This window comes from Sorex fumeus, unplaced genomic scaffold (assembly GCF_029834395.1).
Source record: "Sorex fumeus unplaced genomic scaffold, SorFum_2.1 ptg000028l, whole genome shotgun sequence".
In the NCBI taxonomy this organism is placed as follows: Eukaryota; Metazoa; Chordata; class Mammalia; order Eulipotyphla; family Soricidae; genus Sorex; species Sorex fumeus.
Window position 1 is genome coordinate 5338212 of NW_026606085.1, and position 14425 is coordinate 5352636.

A 14425-nucleotide genomic window follows, 5' to 3' on the forward strand; every position below is an offset into this window, starting at 1 on the left:
GAGATCTCAGCCCTGGGACCCGCACACCTGGGTTCCTCTATGTGTGAGGCTCATCCAAGCATGTGGAGAGTGGTTTTAGCATGGCTGTGGCTGGATCCTGGAGGTTTTCAGCTGCAGGGGCTCTGCTTGGGGTGAAGAGCAGATAAAAAGGATTATATTATTTTTATAGTTATAATGTATTATAATATAAAATTAATATAATTTTGTTACCTGTGATAGAGATAACACAGCGGTAGGGCGTTTGCCTTGCCTGCAGCCAGCCCGGCCAAGCTGGGTTCGATTCCTCCACCCGTCTCGGAGAGCCCGGCAAGCTACTTAGAGTATCTTGCCCACCTGGCAAGCTACCCGTGACCTATTCAATATGCCAAACGCAGTTGCAACAAGTCTCAAAATGGAGACGTTACTGGGCCTGCTCGAGCGAATCGATGAACAACAGGAGGACAGTGTTGACAGTGTTGTTGACCTGTGATTAATATAAATTTATTTTTATATTAATATAAATCTTGTTACCTGTGAGTTCAAAAAGTGTGGGTGTGCTTGGTGGCTGAGAAACGCCTCCCCAGGCAGAGAGACAGTGACAGACTAAGAAAGGGTGAAGGAATGAAGGAATGGGGACACAGGCTGGTTGGTAATCAGTGATTGTTTCTTTTTCTTCTTCTCTCCTATTTCTCTCTTAGATTGTAGTTGTATATAGATCATAAAGGGTGGAGGTACACATAGGTGGCGTTGAGCATTATCATCAGTAAACAACTGTAAAGCTCCTCCTTCAGGGGAAGTTCTTCTAGGAAATTAACTCAAGGACAAAATCTCATCTGGGGGTTCCACTCAAGGACAGGATTCCAACAAGGGTGTATTGCTTTCTCCTTTTCTTAGCTAGTAATCCATTTATTTCTAATCATTTTTGTATGAGTGGCTAGAAACTCATACTCATATGGGCTGGAGTGATAGCACAGCGGTAGGGCGTTTGCCTTGCACGCAGCCAACATGGCCGACCCGAGTTCGATTCCTCCGCCCCTCTCGGAGAGCCCGGCAAGCTACCGAGAGTATTCGATATGCCAGACACAGTAACAACAAAGTCTCCAATGGAGAAGTTACTGGGCCTGCTCGAGCAAATCGATGAACAATGGGAGGACAGTGACAGTGACAGTGACAGTGATTGAGACTCTGTGGTTTATAATATGGCTAATAATGGTTCATTATGATTACTAACCATTTTGGGGCCACACTCGACTGTGCTTAGCCCTTCTGGCTCTGTGCTTAAGAATTACGCCTGGTAGTGGTGGGGACTGAACCCAGGTCAGCCATGCATTTGCAAGCCAAGTACCTTACCTTTTTAATTGGCCAGGGATGTAACTCAGTAGCCACCAGGGTTGCACCTGGCAACATGCAGCAGTGCATGTCATGTAGGGGATGGACTGTGGATGGGCCCTGTGCATGCCCGGTATAAAGTGTGGCCTTTTAAGCTATTTCCGGTGTGTGTGTGTGTGTGTGTGTGTGTGTGTGTGTGTGTGTGTGTGTGGTGAGGGCTACACCAGTGGTGCCTGGGACTGGAACTAGGGCTCCTGCATGCAAAACAAGCACTCCAGTTCTTTTGAGCTATCATGTATCGCTATGTCCACAAAGTAACCAACTCTGGTGAGGTTTGAACTCATATATCAATTTTGTTTGTTGGGGGGCCAAGCTGGTAGTACTCAGGGGTTATACTTGACTCAATAAATTCAGTAGATTATGTGGTGCTGGGAATCAAACCTGAGTCTTCTGTACACAGAGTGTGCACTCCAGTCCATTGAGCTATCACTCTGAAAATTATACCCCAAATATGAAAGACTTTTGCCTCGTGTTTTCAGGAATTAAAGGTTTGGAATTGTCTATGATCAGGCTTGGATTTATTTTCCTTTAATTTCAAAAGGAAGTTAGGAAAGTCATTTCAGATTGCCTACTGCCCACATCCCCACTTCTTATTCTATTTCTCCCCTCTTCTGAGTTTGAGGGGGGAAAAAAGAGACAAAGATCAAGAGCAGAGAGTAGAGGTGGAAAAAAGGTTAAAGTTGGTTACACTTTCGTCGTTTCCAAAGAATATCAGAGGTGTTTTCACCAGCATAAGATTCTCCTTTTCCACCCTTCCCCCATCCACCACATCCATCCTCCTCTCACGAATAACCAAAGCAATCTTTGGGAAAATGAAGCTAGGAGGCATTATTTTTCTTAACTTCGAATTGTACTACAAAACAGTAGTAATGAATACAGCAAGGTACTGGAATAAAGAAAGATATTCTGATTAATGTAAAAAAATTTAAAATCCGTACCCATATCCTCAAGTATATGATCAATTAGTCTTTGATAAAGAAGCAAAAAATATGAAGAGGGGTAAGGAAAGCCTTTTCAACATTGAAAAATGGTTGCCCATATGCAAAAAATGAACTTAGACTCTGACTGATGCCATGCACAAAAGCCATATGAAAATGGATTGAAAACCTCAGTATCAGGTCTGAATTAATAAGGCACAAAGAGGAAAACATAGGGAGATCTCTCCATGACACTGAAAATAGAGGTATCGTTAAGGATGAAACACCACTTGGGACTGGAATGATAGTATAGAGGGGAGGACTTTTGCCTTGTCCGCAGCTGACCTGGGTTTCATTCCCAGCATGCCACATGGTCCTCTGAGCATCACCAAGTGTTATTCCTGAGTGCAGAGCCAATAGTGATCCCTGAGCATCTGAGTGTGACCCAGAGAAGAGAAGAAAAAAAAAAACCCAACCAACCAAACAAACAAACAAAACACCACAAACCAAGCAAGTGGAAGCAGACATAAATAAACGGAACAACATTAAATTAAAAAGCTTCTGCGCTTCAAAGAAAATGAAAACCAGAATACAAAGAAAACAAAGACCAGATTACAAAGACAGCCCACATACTGGGAGAAATTATTTGCCCACCACTCATCTGATACAGGGTTAATATCCAATATATATAAAGCATTAGTTTGCAAGAACAAAAAGCATGTAATCCCATCAAAAATGGGGAGAAGAGGTGGACAGAAAGTTCCTCAAAGGACTCCAAATGGCCAAAAGGCAACTCGAAGTAACGCTCGACCTCACCAATCATCAGAGAAAAGCGGCAATGAGATACCACCTTACCACTAACGAGACTGACACTCATCACAAAGAACAACTAGTGTTGGCATGGATGTGGTGGTGGGGGAAGAGACCTTTATTTACTGCTGTTGCGGATGTTAACTGGTCCAACCTTTTTGGAAAAATATATGGACATTCCTCAAAAAAAAAACAAAACCTAGGAATTGAGCTTCCATTTTTGACTCAGCAATTTTGCTCCTGGGAATATACCCAAAAGACCCCCAAATACAAGCATCTTCAGAGCCCGGCAAGCTACCGAGAGTATTCGATATGCCAGGCACAGTAACAACAAAGTCTCCAATGGAGACGTTACTGGGCCCGCTCGAGCAAATTGACGATCAACGGGAGGGCCTTTACTTACTTACTTACTTACTATTCACAATAGCCAGAACCTGGAAACAACCCCAAGTCCCCAAGAACAGATGAGTGGATAAAGAAGCTTCATTACATCTACATGATGAAACACTACCCAGCCATTAGAAAAAAATGAAGGCATGAATTTGCCAATACATGGATGGACATGGAGAGTATCATGCTGGATGAAAAGAATCAGAGGGAGAGGCACAGACATAGAATAATCACACTCATTTGCGGGATAGAAATAAACATAGTATGAGAATAATACAAAAAAGACAGTAGAAATGGCCAGGAGGACTGGTCCTTAGTAGGAAGTGCGCCACAAAAGGTGGGGAGGGGCAGTTAGGACAGAGAAAGGACCATTATGAAAATGATAATGATAGAGGGAAGTGATCACTCTGGACAAGAACTGGGTGCCAAAAGGAGGTAAAGTGATATGCATGATACCCTTTAGTACAGTATTGTACACAATAGTGCCTAAAATTTAAAAAGAAGAAAAAAATTGTCTGCCATTGAGGCAGGCTGGGGTGTGGGCGGGAAACTAGGGACATGGTAGAGGGAGTTAGACACTGGTTAAGGGGTGGGTGCTTGAACATTGTAGGACTGAAACTCATACGTGAACAACTAACATGAACAACATAATCAGGAACAACTTTCTGACTTTGTATCTCATGGTGATTCAACACCCAAGAATAGTTGAGATAAGTACCAGGAGGTCTGCTCCAGGGCTTGGAAGCCGGCAGTACATGCTGGGGGAAAAGGCAGCTCAGATAGAGAAGGGAACACCAAGTAAAGGATGTTTGGAGGACTCGCTTGGGATGCAAGATACATGCTGAAAGTAGACTATAAACCGAACACAATGGCCACTCAATACCTCTATTGCAAACTACAACACTCTAAAGGAAAGAGTGAGCAAAAAGGAATGCCTTGCCACAGAGGCAGGGTGTGGTGGAGGGGATGGGGAGTGGGGGTGGGAGGGCTACTGGGATCATTGGTGGTGGAGAATGGGCACTGGTGGAGGGATGGATACTTGATCATTGTATAACTGAAACCCAAGCACGAAAATGTGTAAGTCTACAACTGTACCTCATGGTGTTTCACTAATAATAAATAAATAAATAAAAGATTCTTCTTCCTCCTACTCTATCAGTGAACATTTGTGCTGAGATTAGGTCAGGGAACATGGTGAGAGAAAATGAGGTCCTCAGATACCCTGTGATTTTAAGCAAAGAAAAGCATGTAGCCACAGCTTTGAGCTGGAGCCTCAGAAGTCGGCTGGAGGAAGGAGTGCAGCTGAAGTCTTTGGCCCCTCCCACTTTGAGCTGCCCCTCCTCCCACCCCAGGAATATTCTATGGCAGTTAGGATATCTGCCCTGTTGTTCTTTCCCAAGCCCCATGGTGGCAAATGCTCTGCCTGATGATAGAAGATGAGGGACAACTGTGCTTAGCAAGTGAAGAGGGAGATGGGGTGGAAGACTGAAGGGGAGACAGGCGGTGTACAAGATGGGAACAGGGGACATTAGGGGAAAGTTCCCTCGGACAGCATAAAGAAATGAACATCCGAAGTCTGGAAAGGCAGGAAAGGGCTGGGAAGCAGACTAGCGTCGATAAAGCAAAAGCAGAGCAGGAGCCAAGCTCAGCCTTTCACTTCAGGGGGAAGAACCGCAGGGTCTCTGTGTTGCCCCTGAAGTGGAGACTGAGACACAGTTCCCGCTGGGCAGGGCAGGTGTTGACTTCAGAGCTTAGCCTGCTTGCGTTCATTCTGCTGATGGTCATGGTTTTCTCCAAGAAATGGCTGTATCCCTCCAGGATCCGCTACTACCAGCCCTGGCACACTCGCATTAACAACATAATCGACAACTCAGCTCATATCTTGTCCATGGGACTCTTGCAGTTTGACAAATCCAAGAGTTACAACAACTCAGAGAATGGAAGAGGTGAGACCCTCCACCCTCTATCCCAATCCAGGACTCCAGCCTGCCTGGACTCAAGCCCTGTATACCCCACATTCCCTCTCCTCTGGTCATCCCCACAATTTAGACGCACAAGATGCTTCCAACTAGCACCAGTGATCATTTTCTCTCCCCTCAGCTTTGGAAGCCAAACGTATTTGCCTTACCCAAAGGAAAATGTCTCTGCTTCGGATAAGGCTCTTAAGATTTTCCAGGAGGGGGAGACTGGTGAGAGTACAGTGGGTAAAGTTCTAGCCTTACTTGCACCCTGGCTTTGATCCCCAGCACCCTATGTGGTTCCCTTGAGCCCCATCAGAAGTACAGAGTCAGAAATAAGCCTGTGGTCCCCCCAAAAAGTAAATAAATAAAAATATATTTTATGCCAGATCCTTCCTTAGAAATTTTTCTCATCACCAGTGTGTACCCTTTCTCTCAAAATCTGTACTAGATATCAATTCTTTAAAAATATCATAGAGTCTTCATTTTATTAAACTAGTTAACCAATATGGTAACCGTTATTACTTTGTTTAACATTTTCGGGATGAGGCTCTTCCCTCACAATACTGGTGGGCTCAGGAGTCATTCCTAGAGAGGCAGCCCACTTTTGCAGTCCTGATGTCTTAGTTCTTGGTCTGATGCAGTACCCTTCATTTAGGCGGTGTTGTGGGCCTCCAGTGCTGTGGAAATGCTTGGGCTATGGGATACTAGGACTTGAACTCAGGACATTTTTTTATTTGCTAATTTGACAGAATTTTTTAAATCACATTTATTCATTTATTATTATTTTTGGAAGCTCTGCTTTATTTATTTTTTGGTAGGGAATCTCTGCTAGAGCAATGGCCCCACAAGCACAGCCCCATTAACAGATTAGAAAAAAAAATCACATTTTTTTGGTAATTCTTTTTTGGTCTAGTTTTGGGTCACACCTGACTGTGCTCAGCATTACTCTTGGCTGTGTTCTGGTGTCACTCTGACTGATGCTTAGGAGATCACTTGATAGTGGGGATTACACCCGAGTTTCCTGCACGCAAAGCTCATGTTCAGACCTTTGATCTGTCTCCCTGGCCACTAATTTTCTCTTCTTGGTGTTGAGCTTCATATGTTTATTAGACATTCACATTTTTTTTCTTTTAAAAATGACAGTAAAGGGGCTGGAGCAATAACACAGTGGGTAGGGCGTTTGCCTTGCATGCGGCCAACCCGAGTTCGATTCCCAGCATCCCATATGGTCCCCTGAGCACTGCCAGGGGTAATTCCTGAGCGCAGAGCCAGGAGTAACCCCTGTCCCCTGTGCATCGCTGGGTGTGACGCAAATAAATAAATAAATAAATAAAATAAAACTTCATTGGAAAAAAATTGCGGTAAAAAATTTGCAGTCAAGTCCTCTGTATATATATTTTTCTATTTAGGAATTCATTTTCATGCGGTTGGGATTATTGAACAATTTCTGTGTCAGGATCTTTTGTTGTTGGTTTTTTTTTTTTTGGTGGGGGTGTCACATTCAGATACTAATCCCAGCTCTGTGTTTTGGAGTCACTCCTGGTGATGTTTGGGGGGGTCATGTGGAGCTGGGAATTGCATCCAGGCAACCAGCATGCAAAGCATGCATTCAGTCATTGTACTATCTCTTTGGCCCATATAAAGAAACTTTGTGAGAAAATTAATTTTCCTCCTCCTCCTCCTCTTCTTCGTCCTTTTTGGTTTGTTTTTGGGCTTACTACTGGCTCTGTGCTAAGGGGTCACATATAATGGTGTTCAGGGGAACAAATGGGATGCTGGGGATTGAACCCAGATTGGCTGCATACAAAGCAGACACCCTTCCTGCTGTAGTGTCTCTCTGGTCCCATTTTATTGCTATCTTCAATGTGCATATCTTTGGTTAATACACCTGAACCTTTTCTTGTATTTGTTCATTTTATTATATCTTTGTGAATCCTTAGTTTATCTTGATTTTTAATTTTCATCAGACACTTTTAAGCTGTGGAAAAATCACCTATTCTTTGGGTTGGCCAAGATTACCTTCCGCCTTGCCCTCGGGATGGGCTTCATCCTCACCATTTGGTTCCACCTGCCGTACCTACCAGGCTGTCAGAGATTGCACTTCTTTGTCTGGACTGGAACTGTCATGAGCGTCTGTGAAGGTGCCCCCTAGCTCTGAAAAAGGTTCTTACTCTCTCCTAACCCACATCTTCCTTGGCACTTCCCCCTCTTCCTTTCTCTGGGTGTGGGTTAAGGGTTTTGTGGTAATAGAGAACAGAACTAGTCATTATTGACTATGAATGGAGTCTATCACTTTCCAGATGGGAGAGAAGGAGGTGGAGGGATTCATTCCCATGAATCTCTGGGGCTGTGTGCTCTATGTTTACTGATGGGAGGTGTGGTTTGTGACTTTGGGGCAGCAGACGAGTGAAGAGCCCCTATAGGATTCTTGGTTGAGAATAAGATTTCTTCTCTGTTTCCTATCTTCTAGTTGTCTTCATTTTCTTCACCCTCATATTTTTTCCTGTTAATCTCTGGATCTTCGAGTTGAAGATGAATGTATCAATTCCCATTGGCTGGAGCTACTTCATTGGTTGGCTGGTGTTTATCCTCTATGCCACCTGTGGTGAGTGGCCTAGATAGTCCTGGGAGGTCCACATGAGGGTCAGGGTAGAACAAATGGGAAGGGAGGGGGGTGGTAGCCCGAGGGGATAAGCTTTTAGGGACTTTTCTTCCTTTGGCTTCACCCTGCCTGTCATTCTTCCCATTCTTCAACCTTCCTCTCTACCATCCTCTTGTCCTTTCCCAGGGATGCTCTGCTACTTCAGTAATAGACATTTCAGGGAAGTGATTCAGAGCCCTCCCTCTGGCATCCGCTTCAGCAACAGTCATTCCAGCTCAGTAAAAGACGACACGAACAGACTGTTTCAGATACCTGTCAAGAAGAAGGAAGTCCGGTATCCTAAGAAAAAGGTATCTATGGGTCCTGAGAGTTTAAATGACTGAGATCATAGAATCTGGATACCACCAGTAACAACTTCACAAACTCTGAACCCCTGGCATCAAGTTCTGTCCATTCAGCAGAATTTCTCTGCTCATCCCCTCCCCACAGCCTTTAGACAGGTAGACTCTCAGTACTGCAAGGTTTTAGAGAGGGAGGATTATAGGCTAACATTGTACTCTCTCCCTTGTGCCTCACCTACAGCTTGAAAGATGTGGAATAAATTGTCTCTTGTTTTCTACGATTTCTTTTTGTTGTTGTTTTGTTTGGGGGCCACACCCAGGATGCTTAGGGCTTACTCCCGGCCCTGTGCTCAGAGATCAATCCTGGCGGGCTTGAGGGACCATATCAGGTGCTGGGGATTGAACTTGGGTCTATTGCATGCGAGGCTAACACCCTACCTGCTGTACTATTGCTCTGCCCCAACTGTCTTGTTCTCATGTCTTGAGAGTTGCGGTAAACCAACAACATAAAGGCGAGGAAGGGAGAAAGAGCAAGCTTGTCTTGCAGTTCTCCCTTCTTAGGAGACTTCTACTACGCTTTAGTCTCCAAACCTGCCCAACCCCTTCCTTAGGCAAATTCCTTGCTGTGGGCAAACACCTTTTGAAAGCTAAGCCACTTTAAGCTTTATTACTTTTGCTTTCTGTTTACTTTTCGAGCCACGCCCACAGTGCTCAGGGATCATTCCTGGTAGGGCTCAGGTTTACTGTACTTGATATAACAGACCAACTCAGGTTGGCTGCGTGCAAGGCAAATGACAGACCCACTATACTCAGACCCTGAAACTTTGTTACTTGTATCGCAACATTTATTAGTAAGGAAAGGGATAATCAGCAGGGAGATCCCTCCTATGAATTTATCTTATTCATAATGAAGGATTTAAGAGCGAAATGACCTGCGAGTGAAATAATGAGGGCATAATAGGAAATGTGGTTGTACTGTGTGCCATCTCAGATGACTGAGTTCTCATATAGCCTGGATACCACCACTACCAATGCTAACTCTACCTGTACTTCACGCCCTTCACAATCACCACTTCCATTTCTGCCATCATTCCCACATTTACTGTCATCTTTACCACCCACCTCCTTCACCACCACTGCCAACAACCATTCCCAACTCTGCCATCACTTCTACTACCCTCATTGTCACTACCACTTGTGCATCTTCTACATCTACACAAACTCAATCTCCTCCGCATCCTCTCCTTCTACCACTGCCCCTTAACTACACCACATCACTTTGACTATCCCCTTCAGCTCCATCACTTCCACCACCGCTCTACCACTACTTCCATTATTACCTCCATAAGCACTACTTCCACTACTGCCTTCACCACTGCTACTGCTACCACCTCCACTTCCACTACCATCTCCACCACCAACACTTCATTACCACCTCTGCCTCTGCCAAAATACTATCACCACTATCAGCACCAAGTTCACTGCTTCTAACTCAACTCTACTCCCTGGTTTCTACAGCTTTCCACCCACATCTCCTCTGTCTTCCATCCTATAATAGCAAGAATGATTTCAAAATGAAATATTAGAATCAGGCTCTTTATTTATTTATTTTTTCTTTTTGAGTCCCACCCAGCGATGCTCAGGGGTTACTCCCGGCTCTGCACTCAGGAATTACTCCTGGCGGTGCTGGGGGGACCATACGGGATGCTGGGAATCGAACCCAGGTTGGCCTCGTGCAAGGCAAACGCCCTACCCGCTGTGCTATCGCTCCAACCCCGAATCAGGCTCTTTAGATAAAAATATATTTGCATATTTGGTTTATAAACTAAATCTCATAAACTCAGCAGTTGGCATGGGCATTATTGGTCACCAATAATGACTACTGTCATTTCAGACATCCTTCACTGAAAGGCTAGCTTCCTAAGAGAGTATCTATGACTGACCTTTGTCCATTCCTCCAGATGGAGCCATGGTGCCAGTCAGTAGAGGAGGAACTAAATTGCAGGACAAATTGCGAGTTGATGGAATATGTGTAAGGACCAGAGAGATAGCTCATGGGTTGGAGCACAAAACGCGATCTTCTTCAGCACAGAGCTGGAACAGCACTTGAGCACTATTTAGTGTGCCTCACCCCCCACAGCATGTGAAAAATACATATATTACAGATTGAACTATAGATCACTACTTTAGAGTTAGTTTTGGTATTTCATTTTTTTTTCTTTTTTGTCGAATCACTGTGAGATAGACCCTTACAGATATCTTGCACTATTCATTCCAAGCAATACAAAAGAAATTATCTAGCATCTGTCTGTGGGGCAGGCTTAAGTGGTGGTGGAAAACTTTGAAACAATGATTGTTGGAAGGTGTAATGGTGGTGGGATTGGTGTTGAAATATTGAATGTAATCAATCAATGTGAACAACTTTATGAAAATAAATAAACAGACCCATTAAATTAATTATTACTAAAAAAAGAGCCTAATACATGTACAGTTTATAACATATTAGGTAAAACATAAATTCACAAATCTGTCCTCAGTGTCTCCCTTTATTCTCCTTTCTCCTTGGTGTCCAGCAAGTATTTATTTATTAGTTAAACACCATGAGGTACAGTTGTAGACTTACAAACTTTCATGCTTGGGTTTCAGTTATACAATGATCGAGTATCCATCCCTCCACCAGTGCCTGTTCTCCACCACCAATGATCCCAGTAGCCCTCCCACACCTCACCCTATCCCCCCCACTCCACCCTGCCTCTGTGGCAGGGCATACCTTCTTGCTCATTCTTTCCTTTAGGGTGGTGTAGTTTGCAATAGAGGTATTGAGTGGCCATTGTGTTCGGTTTATAGTCTACTTTCAGCACTCATCTCACATCCCAAGCGAGTCCTCCAAACATCCTTTACTTGGTGTTCCCTTCTCTGTCTGAGCTGCCATTTCCCCCAGCATGTGCTGCTGGCTTCCAAGCTGTGGAGCAGACTTCCTGGTACTTGTCTCAACCATTCTTGGGTATTTGACTCCCATTCTGTTACTTTATATTCCCCAGACGAGTGCAGTCTTTCTATGTCTGTCCCTCTCTTTCTGGCTCATTTCACTTAGCATGATATTTTCCATGTAGAACCACTTGTATGTAAATTTCATGACTTAATCTTTTCTAATAGCTGCATAGTATTCCGTTGTGTAGATGTACCAAAGTTTCTTTAACCAGTCATCTGTTCTCGGGCACTCGGGCTTTTTCCAAATTTCGGCTATTGTGAACAGTTGCAGCAATGAACATAGAAGTGCAGATGTCATTTCAACTGTACTTTTTTTGCCTCTCCAGGATATATTCCCAGGAGTGGTATCCATCAAGTATTTATTGGAACACTTACTGAGTTTGTTATCCTGTGATACCAAAGGGCTACCATGATTTATCTCTATATCTATATATATATATTTTACATGAAGAGAGTGACTTTTGACTTTGTAGGAACTTATATTCTCAAGGAGAAATGAGGCAGACCACAAAAATAAAGGGAATCACTCTTTCAATCTGTATGCAAGATTTAATAAATATCACTTAGTATATTATCTATTTCTGGACAACAGATTATGCCCAACTTAATAGCTTTTGTGTATAAGTGCGGTGTCAGGGATGGAAATTGTTGGATAACATTGGTTTGTTCCTGCTCCTCATGCAGGGAGCTTAGGTTTATTGAGTTGCATCCATCACAGTGCTCACGAGACACACCCAATTCCATCAGGCACTCCTAAATCTTATATTGTTTTTCTCCTTTCTTTATGTCCGTTGCATAGTTTACTTTAAAGCAATGTCCCTTTTGTATAGATACAGGAAGATAGTTGATGCTATGCTTTTTGTAACTTGGGAGTTAACTGATTCTGAATAATATTTACACCTGGCATCCATCATATTAATTGACTTAAGCTTCAGTTGCCCTTAGTTCCTAACACCCCCAATTGGAGGTCCTGGTGAGGGACTTCGATGGACCCAGGGCAACCATAAGCTACCCTGGCATGGAAAAGGGACAAACTAAGCACCCTAAGAAGTATAATGAGTGAAGACCACATTATGGAACAAACTGTTATGACCCAAAAAGAAGTAACTGAACACAGACCCTGCTGGGGTTAGGAAAGACTAGCCTGGCCTGAGGACTGTGATCTGGGATATATAGCAAGATATCCCCAGGAAGAGCCAACCTTTAGGCGTAATATAGTTCTTAGTGTGTTCATACAAAATGACTAGAAATATTAGTAAGAAGTAAATTTAATATGATTGTTTAAACAAATTTCTAGTGAAGGAAAGGAGAAAGCAATATGCCCTTAGATGAAATCCCACCATTGAGTGGATCTCCTAGTAATCCAGAGCACTGAAACCCTAGATGAGATTCTGAAAATGAGTTAATCTAGAAGAAAGGAAGCTCTTGATCTTTACATCTGTTTATTGTTACGTTTAACATTTATTTATTTAAACATTTATTTATAATGTTCAACCTCACCTATGTGTACCCTCATCCTTTATGATTTCTATGTAACTAATGCTGTGAATAAACAGTCACTGATTACCAACCACACTGTGGCCCTGTTCCTTCATTTGCCCATCGCTGTCTGGGGGAATGGTTCTTGGTCACCAAATACACTCACTACACTTGAACTCACAGAAACCTGGACTTCACACCTGCAAGGCAAGGACTCTATCACTGAGTTATATACTCAGCCCCTAACTTAGTGATTTGTTTGTGTTGGGGCCACACCGGTAATGCTCAGGGCTTACTCCTGTCTTTGAGCTCAGGGATCACGGCTGTTGAGTTCAGAGGATAGTATGGGGTGCCAAGGATTGAACCTGGATTGGCCTCATGTAAGGCAAGTATCCTACCTATTGTACTTACCTCTGGCCCATAATTTAGTGACTTACGGTAATATTGTCTCATATGGCTTCTGTAATCAGGAATCTGGGAGTAGCTCATGGTTATATAACTAAGGTTATAGTCAAGATATGAAATGGGGTTAGACTCATCTGAAGGCTTAACTGGGACTGTAGCATCTACTTTCAATCTAGTTCACTCATATGGATGTTGGCAAGAAAGTCTCAGTTCCTTGCTATAATGGTTCCCTCATGGGATGCTTGAATATTTAGACCAAGGCCCCACTTCCCCCCAAAAAATGATATGGAAAGAACATGGAGAAGGAAGTCCCTGTGTCATCTATGACCTAGTCTTGGAAGAATTACACTGTCACTTCTACCATATGCTACTTTAAAACTGGTATGCCGTACTCAAAGGGAGGGAAACTAACTTTTATCTCTTGATCGAAAGAGTATCAAGAATTGGCGAATATACTTAAAGATAACCATATCCTCCTTCTAGCACAAATCATTTATATAGTCCTTCTGCATGCAAAATCCCAAACCACCCCAAATATTACCTTATTAATAACAATCAGTGAAAGTTCTGAATCTTACTATGTGGTAAGGTGGGAAGTAAGTTCCCCTTGTGGGGTCTTTAAGGATTATTCCAACAAGTCTGTGAAAATTGTACACAGAGAGGCATATGAAACTAGAGGGCTTATTATATTATAGGTCTTAGAAGAGGGAGTTGTGGCATTGCCACACAAGGAGGTACATGGGAAGAAAGCCTAGGCAGAGGCGGTGAGTCAAGTAGATGGGGAGCCAGTAGAGAATGAGAACCTGGGGCATGTATATTTGTGGGGTCAGAGCAAAATGTGTGAGGATATATTAGTGATTTTTGAATATCACTGTGTTATAGTTGGGGAGGAGCAATCTGTGGCAATAACCAGCATATTCACAGAAGGGTGCATATAGCAGCTAGTTTGTGAGGATGCTGAAGCACTGGAAAACAAGTTTTTAAGAAAATGTTCAATGCAGCCACTATCTCTTATTCACTACATGGGTTATATTTCTTGCCCCTAAATTCATTTGCTAAAATTCTAACTCCCCCACCTCAGAAAGTGACAGTTTTTGGAGATAGGGTGTTTTATTTTTTGTGTTGCAAGGTAGATTTTTTTTTCTTTCTGGGTCACACCAG

General features: G+C 43.2%; 1 protein-coding gene across 1 annotated transcript; it reads left to right on the forward strand.

Annotated features, from left to right (window-relative positions):
* The first annotated feature begins 5046 nt into the window (after nt 1-5046).
* On the forward strand, nt 5047-9880 carry ODF4 (outer dense fiber of sperm tails 4). Its single transcript, XM_056114804.1, has 4 exons — nt 5047-5431; nt 7917-8051; nt 8235-8398; nt 9686-9880. The coding sequence occupies exons 1-4, from the start codon at nt 5047-5049 to the stop codon at nt 9878-9880; spliced, it is 879 nt and encodes a 292-aa protein (XP_055970779.1).
* The last annotated feature ends 4545 nt before the right edge of the window (nt 9881-14425 follow it).